General features: G+C 43.5%; 1 protein-coding gene across 1 annotated transcript in view; it reads right to left on the reverse strand.

Moving 5' to 3' along the window:
• The window catches only part of SYN2 (synapsin II), a 125,536-nt gene that overhangs the window by 41,639 nt on the left and 61,578 nt on the right, over positions 1–22,319 (reverse strand). Inside the window, exons 2-4 of the mRNA XM_084765231.1 lie at positions 5,233–5,290; positions 4,031–4,122; positions 1,661–1,817 (exon numbers count right to left, since the gene is read on the reverse strand). Coding sequence (XP_084621357.1) covers positions 1,661–1,817; positions 4,031–4,122; positions 5,233–5,290 — 307 coding nt within the window. The remainder of the gene's footprint in view (positions 1–1,660; positions 1,818–4,030; positions 4,123–5,232; positions 5,291–22,319) is intronic.

The raw sequence follows: 22,319 nt of genomic DNA on the forward strand, positions 1-22,319 counted from the left end.
GCATCACCCTGTGCAGCTATGAGAGAACCAAATTCTGACAGGAAGTGGGGATGGGGTAGGTTAGGGCATATGTCAGGAGGAAAGTCATGTGACTGAGAAGAAATGGGAAGTTCCCAGAAAAGATATTTGACAGACACTTCATATGTATTTTCTGAGATAGACAGCACACTCAAATCACACCACCCTTTTAGGCCCTTTCTGAAGAACAGTAGGATTCCAGATGTCACAGGCCACACACAGGGGAAAGAGGCAAGCGAAGCTTAGGAACCCAGCCCCTCCTTAACCACAGCAGCTCTCAGACCCCCCCCTCCTCACGGTCCACACCTCTTCCTCCTACACTGGAAGGTCTCTCTGGTATCCAGGGAGCAGGAAAGCTGCCCATTTAAAAACAAAAAAGTCAACAGCAGAGTTAATGGGCCCGCGTGGTTACGGAATACCCCTCCATCTCCCAGAGTGAAGAGGCTTAAGGTTCAGAAATGTCACAATAAGCTTGGTGGACCTTGGCAATCAAACATGTGTGGAATTTGATTTTTGAGAAACAAGATGAAGAGGATATGATTAGAGACAAGCATTTCCTTCCATGAGGCCAGGCTGCGGCAGCAGAGCTGACAGTGGGGTCTGCTACCCCAGCCATCCGAGCCCCCCATGCCTCATTCTTTCAATGTTTCCTCTTCTTAAAAGTTTCCACAGCCAGGGCTGGAGAGACGGCTCAGTGGTTAACAGCACTGTTTGTTCTTCCAGAAATCAGAGTTCTTCTTCCAGAGTTCGATTCCCAGCAGCCACATGGTGGCTCACAACCATCTATAGAATATGATGCCCTCTTCTGTTGTGCAGGTGTATATGCAGATAGAGCATGTGTGCATGCATACACATGTGTGCACACACACATAATCTTTTAAAAAATACATACATCTTTAAAAAGAAAAGTTTCCACAGCTCTCCTAGGTTTCTAGACTGGCTGTGGAAGAGAAAACCAAAGCCACTCTCCTCCCCTCCATGAGAGAGACAGTGAGACTTAGAGAAAATCTGGCTCTGTAAGTTTGGCAAGGGACTTAATCCTTGCTGGGCCTTATTTCTCTGTACGAAGTGAAAATAATAATACCTCCCTGGTAAGCTTATAATGAAGATGAAATGATATTACGTAGAATAATCTCAGAGGGTGGCACCATACAGAGGTTTCATGCGCCTCGCTTTCGAAGGGGTAATAATACTTGACTGTCTTAAAAGAAACTTCCAACTCACATTAACATTCCTGCGGCTGCCGCTGAATCTGATGTCGAGGATGCGAAGGCACTGGTAGAACTCTGTCTCTACTGCCCTTCTAAATTGGATCTCTCTGCTAGCTTTAGGCCTTTCCAATAGTTTGCCCATTTTAAGAAGCAAGGGGCACTTTCCCCACTGCAGCCCCTGGTCAAGGAAAGACCTAAAGGCGTGTAAGGATTTCATCATAGGATCTTTGTGCAGTACAGCAGAGAGGTCAAAGGTCAGCTCTGCAGCAAAAGTGTGCAGCCCATGACATCTGGTGATAAGCTACTGCAGTGGTCTGCCCCTCCCAGCCTCCCAGCTGACAAGTCTCAGATCTTCTCAGTCACGGCTACTGGTGGAGTTATGGAGGTACTCTGGAGCGGGGAGGGGGTGTTGGGGGCTCAGGGTGCCTTACCACCCATGGCTTGTCACAGAAGTTGTAAATGGACTCCAGTGAGTTGATGCTGGGGAGGCCTGCATACTGCATGCCAATGACCAGGTGGCGGAAGTCTTCATTCTCCGCCATGCCAAACGCATGCTGTCGGATGAGCACAAAGTCTGGCCTGAAGGACCTGGTAAGAATGCAGAGACAGACTTCCATTAACTGACATTTCAAGTGACACATGTCCAAAGCCTAAGACAGAGAGGAGATGCCAATGACCATCGGTCCATGACCCTTGCGTTATTGCTGCTCCTTTCTGGACGGGGGACTGAAGTATCATGACACGTTCCAAAGGAGACCTGAGGACTATGTTTCTGAATCTCTCTCATTTCCTTTGGACAAAATGTGGTCTTTTTCTAGTACACAAATACTTGAAGGATGGAAGAGAAGATGCCTTTAGAGCTCCACACCTTAAGTGAGAGAGATTTTTCTTCGTCCTCATATGGTAGTGTGAAAGCCTGAAGTGCCTGTGGTTCCAGAGTTGGTGCTCAGATCAGGTCCTGGAAGACCACACTACTACTAGATCTCTGGTCCTGACGTCCGATTCAATTCTTTAAGGCTGCTCCTTAAAATAGGCAATGCCCTCATGAGGCCCCAGGAGAGCAAAGGAGCTAGGCTGGCTGAGGGCAGATGCCAAACTTCTCAATGTTATTCTTCCAAAACGGACGCTAGGGAGGGGTGAAAATATTTTTCACAGAACTGAGGTTGAGCAACGGGGCTGCAGGAAGCAGTGAGAGTACGGAATGTCCCCGTGCATGGGAAAGCTCCCCTGGTTTCACCTCTAAGCCAGCAAAGCTCCTAGCCCTAGCCGCTTTAGAGGACTAGGTTGCCTGTCTTCATGGCTAGCTTCAGAGACCTTCCCAGAGAGGCAGTTTGTGGCAGCATCTACCCCCAAGGCTCTGCAGTTCAGCATTTGACACCATGTACAATGGCCTACCTGGTCCTCTGCCCAGGCACCCATCCAACCCCCACCTACAGATCCCGCCCAACCCAGCTCAGAGATTGGCTCTGGTAGTGAGGGTTAAAGGAGCTTCTCTCAGTCGTTCAAAACGCTTACTGCCATGATGGTATAATATCTGCTTAGGGTGCTCTGACCTGATGTGGGCCCAGATAACCCCAATTAGGCCCCCTGCTGTTGGACACCGAAGCCCAGCTGTAACCCTGACATCAGATCCCAATCCTTTATCCCAGTTTCAGCAATAATCCAAGCTCCCACATTGGCAGCTGCCCTGGAGTCCTGTGGCTGGACCTTCTGTCACTACCTGCCTATGTGTGTATCTGCATGGCACGTTCGACCCATGGACGAAGCCGGTCTGTCCTGCTATAGGACCTGCCTAAGCTCACTTCACATCTAAAGGGGCATCTGCTTTTCCTCTGCTCCTCTTCACATTCCAGAATGGGCAAGCCAACCTTCCCGTCTCAGACATCATAGCCAGTCTGGCCTTCCCTGTTGTTGACCCGGATCCCGTTGGACACTAGACTCCCAGGGCTCGGGGTTCCGTGACTGAGGTGAGGAAGAGAATAATGCAATAGTGAACCTCTCCTCGAACAAGAGAAAACCTAAAGCAACACTAATCTCCTGGGAAGAATGGAAGCCATTCCTCCCGTCTGGAATTCCCGTTCCCTCCCTGAATGAACTGCCGTGCATACATCGATATCCCAGACTTAGGCGCCCAGAACACCACAGGGCGTAGGCATGCTCAGCACCTGGTCATTTTCTTCCATCTGCAGTGTCTATTCCAATATTAGATTTTCCTGTCAGACACATGAATTGTTCAGAATAAGGACTAAAGAGAAGATACGGGGATGAGCGCTGACGGAGCATGCTTCCAGTGCAGGCCTTTACCACACCAACTGTGCGGTAAATCTACGCAAATCAGCCTAAATGGGAAGGTCGGGTGTTTTAAAAAGCAATGGAGGCCTGGAGAGATGGCTCAGAGGTTAAGAGCACCACCTGCTCTTCCAGAGGTCCTGAGTTCAATTCCCAGCAACCACACGGTGGCTTGCAACCATCTATAATGTGATCTGATGCCCTCTTCTGCAGATAAAGTACTCATATACAATAAATAAATATTTAAAATATACAAAGCAATGGAACCTGGTTTTCCAGGGGAACTACTCAGAGAGATAAAAGCACAAACTCATGCTGACTTGAGGGTAGGCAGCAACCCTAACAGGGTCCAGTCACCTCTAAGTGAGACTGGGAGACTTAAGGTTGCTTTCTCTACTGCTGGACTGAGATCTGTCTTCCCTAGCACTTCCACATAACCCACCGTGAGACTTTGAAACCACCACCCCACCAAGTCAGAGGTGACAGCAGCCCAAGGACAGAAAGGCCCTTACCGGACAACCTTTGTGCCATTCCGGAGCACCTGCATGTCCACAGCATAGGTTCCATCTGCATGGGCCACCAGGTTAAGCTCTGAAAATTCTGCCTGGAGAGTAACAGTACAGCAGCGAGTCAGTCTCAGTGCACCTTTATTTAGTTTCTATGTGTTCTCACATCTGTTAGATTTCACCCAATACTCAGTCAGGTGCTGGAGAGAAAACTGCCCCATCTACCAAAGGAGAAAGCTGCCTAAGCCTCTCCACTTTCTATACCTATCACTGGGTCTGACTCCCAGCTCAGCATCCTCTGAGCCTCTCTTCAGAGACAGAATGTGACCAGGACAAGCATCTCCTTTCTCAGTCTCCGCATGAAAGCACTGGGTTCTGGTTAAGCTAATGGGTTTCCATCTCTACTCTCCTTGACGCAGCATGCCAAGTGAGGTACAGGCCCTGCCTAGGTTTCTGTTTCTTCACTTTCCAACACAGGGGTAGCTTTTTATCAATCCAGAATACCTAACAAGGTTTTGTTTTGTTTTAAGACTGGAATATAGACTGGGCATGGTGTTGTACCCCTTTAATCTTTGCACTCTGTAATCTCTGTAAGCCTATTGCTCCAGGACAGCTAGAGCCACTAAGTAATATCCTGATGTGAAAATAAATAAATATAAATAAATAAAAGTAGAGATAGACAGGAAAAGTATCCAACTATTCTATAAATCCTAACACACAAATAAGGAATAATTTCTGTTATAGCACAGAAAATACGTTATTTAAACAGGACATCTCCCCCGCCCCCAAGGGACCTAATTTTCAATTACCAGAGTGCAAGAGGCAGAAGAAGGTAAACAAACAAAGGAAGAAACAAAACAGCCTTTCAAGTGCTCTTTAAAAACAAGGGGATGTTCTTTTGTGGGTTCCCTCTGAACTGTAGCCTCAGGGACTGAGTAGGCAGAGAATTAACAGAAGGCGTGTGCCCACCCAGAATTACACTGCCATCAATAGCACACGGGTGTGGCCAGTAGCCTAGGAAGGCACTCCTTTAAGGCTTCCTGAGTTTAGGAACCCTGCAAAGCAAGAGACCATGGGGTAGCATATTGTTTGCCTCTGAACCAACATCTGAACTGTTAAGGGTCAAGGAAATGAACCGCTCAAGGACAAGAGACACAGCCGAGGACCCAGTGAGGGACTGAGGGCACGTGAGGCTTCATGCTGATTACCTGCTCCACCTTGATGTCATAATCTCCAAGGACTTTTTTACCTCGAAAGCACTTGGCCCTAGAGAGAAGGAGGGGAGCACACAAATTAGTAAGTGTGTAAACGCATACATGTGATCTCCGCAGTAAGAGGACTAAAGCAATGAACCCCAGACTGAGAGTCAGGAGACTTTGGTTCTGGCTCTTCACTTGCTTTGGGCTGCCATAAAGTCCAGAGCAAGCCACCTCCTTTCTTTTAGCTCCATTGATCTGCCTGCACAATAATCCACAGGACTCTTTCACTCTCAACTGTCTTGTTATTTTTATGTTCTAATCCGACAACCAAAAAAAGCAAGTGCAACAGCATAAAACTCAGCCTGTATCACAGACACTCGGGAAAACAACGGTGCCGAGTTATGTAGCCCAGGGCCTTCCCAACCTGTCAGGGTTGAGAGGAACTTCATGCTGATGCATCAGTGGCACAGGCCTGTGTGAGGAGAGCACGCTCTTGCACATAGTTACAAACTCACATTCCTTCTTCCTTCCCCCTGTAGGATTTTTTTTTCCCCTCTCTGCTATTTGGGCTTTGTTCTCTGTTTGTAAAGAAGTGCCTGGTTACCTGTACCTAGTAAGCTAAATTATGCTTGTTTTTTTTTTTTCAGTGCTCTACACTTGCAATTGGCTTATTTTGTCAGAGGTTTTTTTGAATCTCACCACAAAAAATAAAGGAATACGACAATATTTTATCTGATATTGTGTTCTAGGTGCTATATGCTAGTTGCTTGTAAAAATATTTCATTTAATCCTCAAAATGACTGACTAGACAGAGAGACAATTCTCTGAAACAAAGAAATTCAAGATTCATGGGAAGAAAATGACATTTCCCAAGTCATTAGGCCCTGAGTGCAGCAACCCCATGGCACCATCTTCCTCTGCGGCTATGTCCTTCCCGTTCTCCCACACTGTGGAAACTGACTTACCACATGTGCTGCACCAATTTTTTTCCCCATTTTTTTCTTCCGCTCCGAAGACTTAATGATGCTATAAGCACTTGTCCCATCACAAATACTTCCTATCCTGGTTCCTGTCAACTTACTCAGGATGAGGCCAGGCTATTTCCTTTGCTCTATGGATTCTGGAACAGGGCGTTCTAGGAAGTTGTCGTTTGTGCTATCCAAGTCCCTGGCCACTCTGAAATTGCTCCTCTGAGGCACAGGGCCATCCTGGAGCCGGATCACTAAGTCCAACCCCCCCACCCCCCACCTCTGCCCTAATTCCTTCCTAAGTTTCACATCAGCTTGCTTCCAGGACCTTGATCAACATTCAGAGACCAGCATGCCCCTCAGCAGGGGCCCTGTACCGCATGCCATTCTCTCAACACTTCTGTCTATGCATCTCTGTCCCTGTTCTGCAGACACCGGACTCTGTCAGACTTTGCTCTTGATTACAACAAGGAGGAACTAAAATACATGACCCATCAGATGGCTTTTCTATGGTTGCCTGCCTACAATGCTTTCGCGCATGCTTTCCTGATGCTTCTTCCTACCTTTGTGTACCAAATAGCTTTTCTGTAGGATTAGCCTCCGAGGCCGCAACATTAACCTTCATTCTGTGTGAAGATTACCATTTTCAAAGCACGTTCTTTGACATACTAGTTTCTCACAACTCTGTCCATTGGACTGTTGGGGAAACTGAAACCCTGAACAGTTGAGGAGCATGCTGATTCACAGAAAACATCGTGAGTTAAGCTGAGAACTGAGGGTTTGCACCTAGAGGTTCACGTGCTGCCAAGTTTTTTTTTTTAACTTGCTCATTTATGTTGTGGGTTTTGAACAGTGCTACCCGGGTATATTTATAGATCTTGGCTGGGTTCATTGGCCACTTCCTGCACCTGCCCATTGACCAAATTGGCTAATGGAACTGTTTTCATGCCTTTCCTCCACCCCAACCTTGTAAGCTACCCTGGTTCCTTTTCCTTAAGGTAATTTGTCCTGTTGGAAATCTTAGTTTGTGTTTCCTGGCTCAGGGTCACTGACTTTTCTTCGCTAAGCCACCATGTTACCATCATAAAAGAGCTAAGATGGCAGCAGATGGGGCACAGATCCCTCTCCTAGAGGATGAACAGATTCATGAAGCAACTGGCCCTTACACATTCCGATTTATTTTCTAGGAAGAAAAAAAAACTTCATAAAATAAGTTTTATAACTTGCTATCAAATGACAGAAACACCTCCAGAGCTTAAGAGGGCACTAGCAGGAAGCAGTGTGCTGGGACAATCTCTGCAGCTTACTCTGGGGCACGAGTGCTGGCTGCACCCTTTCCTGGCTGTGTGACCTTTGGGAAAGACCCTACATTTAAATAAATAAAAACAAAGTTGTTTTATATTGCTATTTTTATTGTTTGTATTACTATATTTATATTAAACCCATCTTTTTCAAAACAACATAAAAGGAAAAAATTTAAATGCTCCATGTTTCCATTCATCTCTTATCACATACAACCCCACTGTCATTTGCCAGCATGCCCTTCCATTGTGGTGGGGGTGTAGACATGACTGCATGCTCCAAACACACACATCTTGCTACAAACACTTTTTGAGCCTTGGCTTTTCTCTCACTGGAGAGCGTGTCTCAGTGATAGGCTTTTTTAGCACACAGCGGTGGGATCCCTGTAGCAGCCACAGGAAATGCTCTACACGGTGATTTCATGGGTGTGTACCGCTGAGTAGAGCTCTATACAACACAGTGAAATCTTTGCTTCACTCGTACCACGTGCCCACATTTTGGAGAAATGATTTTTGTAGAATTCCTGGTGCAAGAAATAGACACTGCTTCTTACAGAATTATTAAACTGCTTCCCACCCAAGGAAAAAGTTATATCACACTTCTTCCTGTTTGAAAGCTTAGGAAATGTATTCCACCTGCCTCGGTTTTCACATACTATGCCTTGTATAAGAGTAGCCACTTAGCATGGGCTTTCTGATTGACAATCTTATAAAATAATCCAGACTCATACCTTTGTGCTCACTCCTAAACAGAACCCAAGATGTACATCCTCGCAGCACAGACTAAAAATATCTGTGGTGCCTGCATTGTCAATTTCCCCCTATTGTAACATTTTCTTAACAAGCCTAGCAGCTGAGGATCCATGTGAGTTTAACGGCTTGCAGCTTCCTTAATGGACCAGGTAATAAACCATCTCCCCTTATTGCTAAAATGGACAGAGGCATCTAGATATTACTCTTGTTATTCAAGGAAAATAATATGAGTGGTGCATGACGGGTGGAAAGATGGCTTGAGCCCAGAAGTTAGGGACCAACCTGGGCAACATATTAAGACTTTATCTCAAAACAAAACAATTGTGAGTTAATGACAAATTTAATAACTAGCAGTAAAGACTTGCTGATAATCAAACACTACATGTTTTATGTATTTTATCATATATACCTGGCCTGCAGATGCTATGAAGGGAACGATGGGTGTATGTGAATATTGTCAGAGCACGTCTACATGTGTGAAAGCTTCATAACAAAATCATTACATATAATTAATATATACTCATAAAAATAAATTTTAAAAAGGAAATGAAGTCAGGTGAAAGTGTTTTGAAAGTTCTGAAATACTAAGGAAATGTAAATTACTGTTAGAAAAACACAGCAAATATTGTTTATATTAATGTAACCAATGTGATTTCCTCATCTTCTAGACGTTTACCATATTTGTCTGCTCATGGCACTTGGCTCATAGCAGTTGCATCTAATACCACCTTTCAAAGTCAACTGTCTAATAATTGGATGCCTGCCCCACATGCACACCCATCCCTTATGTAAATCCTGCCTTTTCCAGAATCCTTTGGATTTAAACTATCTACTATGTTCTGTTCTGTGACTGTATATTCTGAATAACTATAATCACTATGTATTAAATGCCCAAATCCCCCATCAGTCTCCCACTTAGCAGGCTCACAATCAGGAGCTGCTTACTTGCTGGAGATGCTGGGAGTGGTGGTTTGTGAAGAGCTGACCTAGAAAATCAGAAGCCATTCTCAGGACCAGTCTGTCTCTGCAGACCTGCACGCCTCTCTTCATGTGTGCCTATGCCAGACTGTCATGTCCTCTTGTCCTGACCCTTCCACACCAGAACACGTTTTCAAACTCTAGCTACAGTGGCCAATCGGGGGCCAAGAAGCAACCTACTGTAAGTCTTCCCCAGATGCCTGAAATGTGCACAAAGACCAAACTTCAAACTGAGAATAACTGCTAATGCGGCATCTGTCGGCTCCAGAAGGCACAGAGAAGACTTTCCTAGAACTTTGGAAATAGCCCAGGATTTAATAGATGCCTAGCACTGGTCTAGACATTTATCTCTAACAAAGCGTTTCTGGCTCTTGGTGACTTGTTATTTTGACCAAGCACCTCATTAAAAAGAATTTGAAAAACTGGAAATACAAGATTCCTGTATACACACACACACACACACACACACACACACACACACACACACACACACACAATCAAGCCTGTCTGCCTGTTCTGCTGAGTTTGTGAGCTCCTGCTGCCACCTACTGGAAAGATGTGTCTTGGAATTTTAGCTTATTGCTTGGTAACCGCCACAGTCGTTACCCCTCCCTCCTCATCCCTCCAGGTTGTTTGGTGGGAGCACTGTGAGAGCTTGAGTGTAGAGGGCTTGTCTGATATGGTCAAAGCCCTGGGCTCTATCTCTAGCAAACAAAACAATAGCATTTAGAACATGTTGTTTGTTTTAAACCTTTTTCTTTCATTTTATTTATTGATTAATCAATTATTCTTCTAATAAATTAATGAATTGTTTCTTCTAAAACACACATATCTGCAGAGATGCCACACTAGAGAAATAACACTTTGCAACATGCATAAAAAAAGGGAGGAAGCAGTGGCACATCAGTAATTTCAGCAAGAGTTTGCTGGGCAGCCAGTGTTAAGTTCAGGTGAGACTAGCAGTTGCTAGGTAGACAAAAATGTCTACAGAGGACCAATATCCACAAGTGCTTGCTAAGGTTCCTTACAACTCTTAAGACTTATCACTGGCAATCACACAATATTTAAGATTTAAAGCATACAATCACAACGACTATATAAAAACAAAAGGTTCATATAGCTCAGAAAGTTTTCTCAACCTTCAAGGCACATAAATAAGTTTTCTCTCACAGGTTATTGAGGAGACAAAAACAACCATACAAAATGATGATGCAAGAAATAAGCCACAGAAGCACAAACAGGCACCATGGGAACTCAAAAGAGCAGTTCCGGTCCCTCCATCAGAGGAGTAGGGATAAGGAAGAAAAGACTGAAACATGAAGGCAAAAGCCTGGAGACTCGAGGAAGGCTCAGGATACTGCAGGACTAATGCTCACCTTGGCTTAGCAGAGAAAGGGGCTAAGTATGTGAGACTTAAGGGCTAGCCAAGATTTGGGGTGTGTGTGTGTGTATGTGTGTGTGTATGTGCGCACACAGCACTGAAGGAGGCCAGTAAGGGAGTTGGATCCCTTGGAGTTGGAGTTACAGGCAGTTGTGAACAGCCTGACAAGAATGCTCTTAACTACTGAGCTCTCTCTCGAACCCCTAAGAAAATATTAGGTTTTTTTACTGTGGAAAATTTTAGCCTCAAAACACTATTTTGTCAGACCTTCACATCTTTGTTGCTGGGTTGTGGTTTAAGGTTGTCTGTTTGCTTGTTTTCAGACAGTGTCTCAGATAGCGCAGGCTGGCTTTGAACTCTGGATCCCCCCTGCCTCCACAGGGTGCTGGGATTAACAGTGTGTGCCACCACACTTGGCTTTGGTTAAATATTTCAAAGAAAATCCCCAAACCTATTTCTCCTGCCCATTTTTCAGTAATACTTTTAACTGGTAAATGGTTTAATTTTATTGTAGAATAATACACATAAACCTTTCATGTTAACCACACAATTTAATCACATTACATATACTCACTGTGCTGTGCAACTGCCCCACTATATATTTTCACAACTTTTTCATCATCCCAACTGGAAAACACCCCTCTGTTCCTTCTGTCCTGGAAACCTTGAATCTAGTCTCTGTTTCCACGATTTCCTAGCCTAGGATAATGGCAATCCTTTCAGGCATAAGGCCATGCCATCCCATGAACAAGATGAATAATTTCATTAACATCTTTACTGAGTCTATGTTCAAGCTTTCCCAACTACTTCCAAAAAAATATTATCAAAGATTTTAAGCAGTGAGGTGACATAGCCAGGAGAGCCCAAGGTCAGAGAAACCGCGTTGGGACTGAAGGGGCTAAGGCAGGGCTCAAGAGCACCCGGGGGCTTGCGGTACAGCGGGCCTCAGAATACCCTGCTCCTCTGACACCTGACAAACACAGTTATTTATAGCACTCACCTGACAACTCGATTACTTGTTTGAGGCCTGGGAAATTGGGACACTACTTGGGATATGACATTAGAGCTGAAAAACAGGACTTAGTGAAATGAAAGAACTCCACTCTGAATGTCCAGGAACAGAGACTACAAATGAACCCCGAGATAGTCAGGATGAGCTTCTTAGTTTGGTGAAGAGATTACTAACTCAAACTTGGATTTGAATATAATGAATTTCTTTCAGGACATGGGAAAATTCCAGTTGATTTAGAAATAAAAACTTAAGACCCAAAAGACACTGAGATGGCCTAGGTAAATGCAATATTCAGAGGCTGGTTTTGTATCATTAATTCTGTGATTGAGTCACTGGATCAAACACTGAAAGGAAGGCACTGTTTAGATAGAGCAAGTGGCATGACAGCTTAGTCAACATTCGTACAAATGATTTGGAAGAGAGTGCATGGGGAAACTGCCAAGTTTGCAGATGGCATTCAGCATTTCCAGGGATTAAAATGCCAAGCTGATTAGGGGTAAACTGAACGAAGATGTGCACGTGGGCAGAAAAGTGGCAGAGGAGTTTTAATGTGACTAAGTGTAAGAAAACACATTTGGGGGAATAAATTTCAGAATATCATTAACCATTGTTCAACCACAATGTGGTAAAGAAGCCCAAGTGGCAGAAAATTATTCCCTCAAGAGAGTCCTGAGAGATGTCACAGGGGAAAAAAAAAGACTAGGAGAGAAATGAGGGGAAATTTTTACCAACAAGGGCAGTAGGAAGTCAAGTCAACACAGAGGGCTTCTCACGGCCCCACCCTGTCTTACACAAGCTGTAATACTTAGTGATACAGTGCACTGCGTCTTGTACTCTACACCAACAACACTATGAAGGTAGAAATGATAAAGAGAAAAAAGAACCTAATCAATAGCTCTGGTTTTGGGAGACGACAGTAGTAAGCAATCCTTCCTCAAACTGTAGGCATGGGTGTGGAGAAAGGAGAATGCCTGGAGAGCTAGACTCATTCGCCCCGCCTACATTCGTCCTCACAGTGTGTAGTGTCTCCTACAGCAAAGCCGCCCCAATGCTACTGATTTTTATGGGGAAATGAATCCACTGTCTTGCTTAAAGTTAATAGTTAGCAGGTGTCACAAGGTATCAAAATCAAATGCTCTTCTGATGATCTAGATGTCTCTGTCTGTCAGGCTGTGTGGCTCTCATTTTTGTATACCCAATGCCTGTTCTGCTGCTTGACCTAAAGAAGACACTCAGGAAATATTTACAAGGTTATTAAATTGGCTGCAGCTCAACATCTGGATATTAATATCAGAGAGGGAACCCAGGCTCAACCTGACAGAGACCTGGGCTTAAACACCCCTGAGAGTTTGCGCTTGGTCCTTTTTTTTTTTTTTTTCCTGAGCTTATTAAATTCCTTCAAGTGACCTTCAGGAGGGCTTCAAGCCTGAGCTGACAGATGCGACCCCTCAAAGGAAAACATCAGTCCCAAAGCTCTGGAAATAATGAATTCCTGAGTAAGCACTCAGTCGTCACTTCAGTTGGAAACAAATCCGATTTCCCGAGCAGATTCTCTGAAGACATCTATATTGGGGAATAATTAAATGATGCAGCATTACAAGATAACAAGATGATCAAAATTAGGGAAAAAAAAATCTGTAACCCAGGAGAACACATGATGGGAAGATTGGATGCATTGTCTGTAATTATAGTGGAGCCACAGAACAGAATGCTTCGCAGTCATGACTGGCTTATAAAATGACATCAGGCTGCTTTGATGTTGAAGCAAAGTAGGCCTGCTATCAAGTTTGCTTTGGGAAAAGATCAGGCAAATATAATTTTCAAAAGATAAGGACGCATTTCATGTAGGATAAATACGGCTCTCGGCATTGAGAAAGCTCTAGGTTTACCTCCCATGAAGGGTTACAAATCATAGCAACAGTCACTGCCACTGTGGGTCACATTTCTATCCTTCAGCAACTATCTAGGCACAAAGAAACGCTCTCCACAGTGACACACTACCGCGCTATTTCAAACTCGGGCCTGGCTAAGTCAATTAGGAAAAGGCACCCTTTTCTTTGGGTGCTTGTGCAGGATGCACTTCTGCACTGGGGCACGTGGCTTGGAAGCACCGTGGGAGGCCTTCCAGTCACCACTTGAACCATGCACAACCTACACAAGCATACATAACAACCGCTACCTACCATCCAGTTACTCACCTATCACTTCCCAGTCACCACCACTGTGCCCCTGTCTTCTGCAGCCACACTGTCACCATCCTTTAAGGTCCCTATCTCTTCTTCCTACAATAATTTCTTTCTTTTCCTTTTTTTTTTTTTTTTTTTTAAATTTTAAAGGCTAGTATGAGGAGCTGGAGATATGGCCTCGTAGCTAAGGGAGCAGGCTGATCTCACTTCCCAACAGTCACATGGCAGCTCACAACTGTCTGTAACTCCAGTTCCAGAGGATCCAACGCCTTATTCTGACCTCTTCTGTCATTTTGTGCACATGGTGCACAGACATGCATGCAGGCCAAATACCCATACACATAAAAAAAAATTTTTTTTTTAAAGAAAGCCTAATGTCACTTTAAGTAGACTCAAACCAATGTAGCTAAACTTTCCTAGTTGTATCTCCTCCTTTTAACCATATCACAAACCTTATGAGGGTAAGAGTTTCTTGAATATCTTACACATCCTATTGTTCAACAACTCACCCTCACTCACTTCTACTTTATATGAATCACACCTATGACAGTTACTTTCATGTCAACTTCAGTAGAGTACTAGGTGCCCAGCTCTTTGTTAAATGGTATTTCTTATCATGTGAAAGTGGTTTTGAATCAGTAGACTAAGCAAAGCATATTGCCTTCCCCAGTGTGACTGGCATCATCTAAGCATGAAAGTGAGTTCTCTGTCTCTGTCTCTCTCTGTCTCTCTGTCTCTCTCTGGTAGACTGTCACCAACTTAATTCTAAACTCAGGCTGGAGCATTTACTATTGGTCACCTGGGTCTACAGCTTGCCAACTGTTAATCTAGAACTTCTTACTCTCCATACCTGTGGGAGCCAATTCTGTTTCCCACTCTGTGTGGGAGACAGAGACAGAGACTGAGACAGACAGACTGAGATATACAGACATAAAGAACATTATAGCAATGGCTTGCTGTTGTGGGGACTGCTGTATTTATCCTATGTCCAGCTTAAACATATGCAAAAAACAAACATTTACAATGAACACTTACTCCAACATGTGACAGGGACAAGCTCTATCTTAATTATTTTGGCTTCTTTGTTTGTGGGGGTGGTTGGTTCTTTGAAACAAACCCAGGGCCTTGTGTGTGATAAGTTAGCACTCTACCATGAGGTGCATCCCAGATCCTAACACGCTATTTCAGGTACAAATCGACATGCCAGTTATTGAAGAGCTTGCATATTTCATTCTCACTATAACAAGAACACAATCTTCTCTCATCTTTCTAAGAGAAGGTTTTGCTTTGGGGCGTTTCACTTATAATTTATGAGGAACAGGCCCACAGAAAGGAAATGTTTGACTAGTTCAAGATCTAACAATAGACTGACGTCTAAGAGCACACACCTGTCATCCCAGCACTCAGGAGGCAGAGGCCGGAAGATCACAAATCTGAAGACAGCAGGAACTAAGCCCTGCCTCAAAACAAAACGAACACCATCAAAAAGGCAGGACGTTGCTCATCCTGCCCTGTGTTAAACCCCAGGGGTGGGGGGGAATCTGACAGAGGCTTGAGCATGTTCCCTTCCATCCCTCAGTGCTACCTCTTTACAGTAAGGATTGTAATTCTCCCCAAAACCAGATGCTAAAGTGGAACAAAGATCCTGACTCCTGTTTAGAGCGCTTGTGAGACAAGGACCAGAAAAGGCCGAGGAGGGCTGAGTGCAGTGGAGCTGGTTCTTTGTGGCTTCTCCCTGTGGCTCTTGGGCTGCTGAATCGCCAGAGCATGATTCACAGAGCAAACTGCAAGAACGAGGGCGCCCTCCCCATGCTCTACTCTCATTAGCAGAGGGGGCTCCAGTCTCCTTTCTCAGTCCAAGGGTGAGCTGCGGTGACTGGCATTGTCAGCCCACTCACTAGCGTAGCTCAGCAGAAACATCTTCGTATCTCAAGGCAATAACGCTTTGGATTTCCAAATCCCAGCGCAGGTGGCACATTCCATTCCACAATTTTCCAGCTGGCACCACGTCAGGGAGAGAGATGCTGTTCACCAGAATAGGTCCTCACAACTGATTCTGGCAGGCTGGAAAGAGACCTGGCACTGTCCTCGCAGACCCATGCCATGGTTTCCAAGATACACCGGAGTACAGCAACGAGAAAGCGAGAACGTCTATAGATGCCCTCTTCTCGTTTTCATGGGTGGAGAAACTGAGGCTTAGAGGAGAAAAGTGGCCAACATCACCCCACCTGAATCCCGTGGGAAGGCTGGTGAGATAGGAAGCTCATGCCAGGTGCTGTTCTGGCGCTCCTCTTTGTCAGTGTGCCCTTACTTCTAGCCACTGTTAACGATCTGAAATAATCTTCACACGCAACAAACCCTGAAGAGTCGTTTAAAAAACCAACCCTATCCTGAAGACATACTGAAAAGAATTACTTCGTACCATTAGTGAAATATATTCTACAGATCCTTTAAATATAATTCTCATTCGTTTACTCATTCAACAAAGGTCTATTAGGTCGGGCACCTATTATTGGCTCAACGATATGCCAGGCACTGTGTAGGGAAAGGTCGCATCCAGCTCTAACACAAACATGAAATAGAAATGATGTTAGTAGATTACTTACCTAGAACACATGCACTAGAGTTAATAATGGATAGCATTTCTTACACATTTAGAACTGGCTTCTGTGTTAAACATTTTATTCACCTTATTCAATCTGCATGTGAGAACTGAGGAGGAGAGAACACCACTTCCCAACTTACTACTTCACTACTCTTCTAACACCTAGCATTATTAAAAAAAAAAAAAAAAACAAAGAAAAAACTTTAGCCAGGCATAGTGGCGTACAACATCTCTGTTAGTTCAAGGCTGGCCTAGTATATATAACGAAACTGTGTCATAAATTAATAGATAATAAATAGATATAAATAAAACCAACAATAACACCAACAAATAGAACTCTTAAAAGGCATCCGTTCACATTTACATACATTTGCACTTATTTGATATTTTAGATGAAATAATTGAGCATAACAACTTCCATTAATATTAGAACACATATTTCCAAGGAAACATGACTCTCCCATGTGTCCCTTCTCCCCTCATGCTGGACCCCCCCTCCCTTTTCCTAATGGTCCCCTTATACTTTCATATATTCTTTTAAAAACACAGATTTTGTGTACGAAAGAACACAGAATATTTGTTTTTCTGAGCGTGGCTTATCTTGAGCAATATGAATTCTTGTTCATTCCATCTATTTTCCTGCAAGTTACATACTTATGTTCTTCTTTATGGCTGAATAAAACTCCATTGTGTATATATACCACATTTTCTTTATCCGTTCATGAGCATCTGGGCTGATCTAATTACTGTGAATAGTACCGCCTGTGTGTTTTGAGTGAAAATGATGCCCCCATAAGCTCATAGGGAGCCACACTGTTAGGAGGACGTGTGTCACTGGGGGCGGGCTTTGAGGCTTCAAGTACTCACGGCAGGCCCAGTGTTTCTTTCTCTTCCTGCTGCCTGCTGATCTGGATGTAAAACTCTCAGCTACCTCTCCAACACCATGTCTGCCTGCGTGCCACCATGCCTCTTGCCATGATGATAACAGACTAAACCTCTCAACCGTAAGCCAGTCCCAACTAAATGTTTTTCCTTTGTAAGAGCTGCTGTGGGCATGGTGTCTCTTCACAACAACAGAAAGCACCAACCTGGATGTAACAGCTATCTCTATTACGTGACTTAGGGTCCCTCAAGCATACTCAGGAGTGATGCAGCTGGGTCATATCGCAGTTCTCCTTTCAGATGTTCTGACGACCCTACATATTGCTTTCACAGTGGCTGGACTAATTCATATTAGTACCAGGAGTGTACAGAGAATTCCTCCCTATCCTTCCTTGACCCTTACTGCATCCTTACTGGCATTTGTTGTTGTTGTTGTTGTTGTTGTTTAACTTTTTCTTTCTTTCCTTTATTTTTAAAGGCAGGGTCTCACTTTGTATTTCAGGCTGATCTCAAACTCCCAGTCCTTCCACCTCGGCCTCTGCAGTTCTGAGATTTCAAGCGTGCACCGCCACACCTGGCTTTAAGCACTTTCCTTTACCAGGCTTATAAGCCACTCTCAAGCTCTTGAAATTAAACTTATCACTTTCTTGATAGCTAAGGTATCTGTGCATGCGCGCGTGCGCGCGCGCGCGCGCGCGCGCACGCACGCACACACACACACACACACACACACACACACACACACACACTTTTCTTTCCTTCGCCTTTTCTCATTAGGTAGCACTGGGTGGACTCGCACTCACATAGACCAGGCTAGCCTAGAATGTGAGAGTCTGCTGCCTTTGCCTCTTGAGTGCTAGGATTACAGGTGTATGTCACAATACACAGCTGTATGCATGCTTTAAATTTTTCTTTATCAGTCTTATTCAGGAAAATATCTCGAACTCCTTATGTTCATTTCTCCAAGGTCACATTTCCCTAAGGGATAGTATGTTCCAAGGAAGCTTCACTGAATAAGAACTCAGATTTGCCCAGCTTCTAGCACTTGCTACCTTATCAGGTCTGCCATGACCATAGAGGAGAGTGTCCTTAAGTTCTGAAAATGCTCTGAGAACTTGGCCTAACATTTCTGGAAAAGGAAACTTCCGTCTTAGACTGAAGAACCTTACCATATGTGGAATGTTTATTCACCACTCGGCATTGTCAACTTTACTATTTTTCTTTATTTTCTTTTCAGATTTTTAAAAAAAAGAAATACACCATTAAAATCCACTGATGAGATCTCTTGTACAGGAAATGGTAATTCTGACTCAATTCTGGTCATTTCTCTATATGTCTTCATCTAATTTTACTACAAGGGTCTGTACAACAAACTATATGTTGTACTTACTTGCCTGGTAGGGAGCTTTGCATAAGTGGTATTTACTATCCTGCATCTATCCACCTTTCTCACCCAGCGTTACGTTTTTGACATGTATTCATGGTATTAGACAAAGCCCCGGCTCATTTCTTTTTAACATTTTAAACATATTCCAATCTATCCTGCTAATGATGGATACTGAGGCTCTTTGGCTTGTTTTAGACAAGTAACGCTGAGTTCCTCTTTCTCAGCTTTTCTTTTCATAATTGCTTAGTAATTATGCCATTTGATTTCTCTTTTCTTTGCGATTACCCCTTAACTCTGACACATGTGAACCTTAACTAAACAGCAGTCCTCCTTCCCTCTCTAATTTTAGGAAGCTTTAACATTTGTCAACCCTCTTCTCTCTGTATCTCTCTTCTTTGCCACATACTACTGTCACTTGATATTTTATCTTGTTTTTATATTCTCTGAATTCACTGTTTTTGTTGTTTTATATAGTCAAGATTTTTCTGAGTTCTGTTCTGTTGTTTTAGATCTATGCATATTTACCAATTTCTTTGTTAAATACTGATTTTTATGTTATTACTTCCTTTTGGATTTACTTCCTGATAATGTTTGGGTTTTTAATGTATTAATTTTAGGAATTGCCTATGAAATATCACCACAGCACCCTTACCTTTCTCTATTATATTCTCATCTTCAATGAAGTTATCTGAGCTGGAGGAAAAGCTCGAGACTGACCAGATTTTTCTCTCAATATTCTGGCCTTGCACTACAGTCTACTTGTGATTCTTCACTCGGGGTTTTCTTTTGTCTTTGGATGCTCTTAAGACCTGCTTTTGTCTCTGATGTTCTGTGCCATGTCTAAATGTGGCCTTGCTGAATCCTTGAGACGGGATGTACGCTCTTATTGCTTTGGAAACTCCTGAGCCATTACTTTCTGAATTATGTCTCTTTCCCTTCTCTCTGTTCCTTCCATCCAGAATTGTGATTGAACATATATTTAAAATCTCAACTGTCTCATTCTATCTTCCATTTCTCTTCATCTTGCTTTCCTATTTCTCTCTTCTTTTATCACACTTCTTGTTCACACTTCTGTCTTGCACACACTTGTACACACTAGTGTGTAACTTCCTCTTTTACGAGCTGGGGCTGAAGCTCAGTGATAGATGCTATCTAGCATGCACAACGTCCTCGACTTAGTCCCCAAAAGCAGCAAAATCACAACAAAAGGAAAGAACAACCAGGAAAAAAAAGGTAAGCTCTTGTTTTTTCAGCTGTCATATTTTAGTTTTTATTTTCATGTATATATGTATGGTGTGTGTGTGTGTCTATGTGACCATGTGCGTGCGTGCACCAGAGCACATATGAAACATTCAGGTGCATGTGGAGGCCCCAAGTTGACTTCGGGAGCTTTCTTATCTGCTCTTCCATCTTACTCACTGAGGCCTGGTCTCTCAGCTATTCACAGAGCTTGCCAATATGGCTTTTCTTGATAGCCAGCTCACTCTGGGTATCCGACCTCGACCTTCTGTGGCTGGAACTACAGTGAGCTGCCATGCCCACTCTACATTTATGGGTTCTGGGGATCTGAACTTTGTGTTCAGCTGTCACTGGCTGGGCATACCTTTTAGCTAAATATTGAACTTGTGGGACCTCAAATCACCCAGGCTGTATAAACTCAAGTGAAAATAGACTTGTGCTTATGAATTCTTAAAGGGAGAATTTTTCTATTAAATATCATCAGCTGATATAGACAAATTTCTTATGTAAATGTATAAATGAGAGTATTATTTCCTAGCCATCATTTTATTAAAGGTCTCAGTTTTTTCAAAGGCCCACTTTCCAAGACTCCTGTCTTGTGACAACTCAAGTCACCTTCTCCTGTGTCTTGCATAGGTATTAAAAGCTAAGCCCTGAGGTTACTAAAGATAGAATATCCTCTTCTAATCTTACTACTCAGTCTGTCTTCATTTTCAGGATATGCTCTCGCTTCCTTGCAAGCTTATTTGTAGATTTCAAAGAACATTATTTTTTATTCAGAGTTGTTAGAATTCAGTGGTGGAGGATTTTCAGGTTACTGAGCTTAAATGATTGCCGGCAATAGAAAAATCTCTGAACTGCAGATAAAAAGCCTAATTCAAAGAACATTTATTGGTTGGTCACTGACTGCGATGATAAAATTTTATATGCCAATTTGTCTAGGCTATGGTTCCCAATTACTTTATTAGACATTAGTTTAACAACATCTAGACTCTATATGTTGCTCTGAAGGTATTTTGTAGATGTGATTAGCATCTACGATCAGATGTCAGTAAGTAGGAGTTAACCTGAAAATGTGGATGAGAATACTAAAAAAAAAACCCAGGTTTTCCAGAGAAGGGAGACCTCTACTGTTAGTCTGTAACAGAAAGCCCCACCTGAGTTCCCAGCCTGCTTGTCTACCCTAGAGATATCAGACTTTTCTGCAATGCAAGCTTGAACATCTAGTCTGCAGCCTTCTGCACAGAATCTGGATTTGTCAGCACCCACGACCAAGACTCTATTTGTCTGTCTGTCTGTCTGTCTGTCTGTCTGTCTGTCTGCTGGCCTGCCTATCTATCTATCTATCTACCTATGTATCTATCTACCTATGTATCTATCTACCTATCTATGCACCTATTCCTCATCCTGTGTCTGTCTGTCTAGGGAACCCTAGACTACTGCACTTACTATGAACTTAAAGGGAACAAATAGATTATAATCATCCACATCTCTATGTACGCGTGGATTTTAAACTGCTCATAGACAAATAACTATTAAAATGTATAATATAATTCAAAACAGAGTAGCCCTAATTATTCATTCATCATGTTTATTAAGCACCAACTATGAGTGGATGTTTCTGGAGGGTAGAAATACAAAGAAGAGGCACAGGTTATCTCTCTGGGAACACGGAATAGTTTGGTACACAGATAAAGCACAGGGTGTGCACAGGATCCTGAGAGGAAGCTAAGCAAGCTTGGGAAGGAGAGGACAACTTGAGAAGGGATGCCTAAGCCCATCCTAGATTTAAGTAGGGCTGAGCCAGACAAAAGTAAAAGGAAAGAGCAGAGCAAGACACTCTGGGCCAACAGCCTAGAAAAAGGCACAGAAATACGAAACATCGGAGCATGAACAAAGATGCTATGCATAAAATGCAAGAAGGGGAACAATAGAAGACAAAGGCTACAAAGTTAACCAAACAGCAGAGGGAGATTGCATAAGATTGGAAATTGAGATTTCCTGAAAGAAGCTTGATCTGGAAAGACATACATGATTTTAATAGGCAAGAACAAGGAGGAAAAGGCAGAAAACAGAGCGCCTGGGAGAAAACCCGGGGTGCAGGACTTAAGACACTAGGGATAAAAAACCATGAGACCTCAGAGAATGCTGAGTGATGGACTGCTCTCAGCATAGAGGCTGGAATCTGTCTCCCTCAGGGAGTGGCTGGGGGCCTACTAAAAACAGAAGGCAGTGAGGAAATTGCGGTTACCAACACCTACCACCTCCAAGGGCTTGGAAGGCCCCGAAAACACACCTGGCCGTGGCATTCAGCTTGTTCTGAGACACACAGCCAGACTGGCCAAGGGACAGGAAACATCTGTGCCACCTTGACCTGCCTGAATCCGCTCTCTCTACCTATCCT

The sequence above is a fragment of the Acomys minous genome (assembly GCF_964271855.1).
Source record: "Acomys minous genome assembly, chromosome: 17".
Lineage (NCBI taxonomy): Eukaryota > Metazoa > Chordata > Mammalia > Rodentia > Muridae > Acomys > Acomys minous.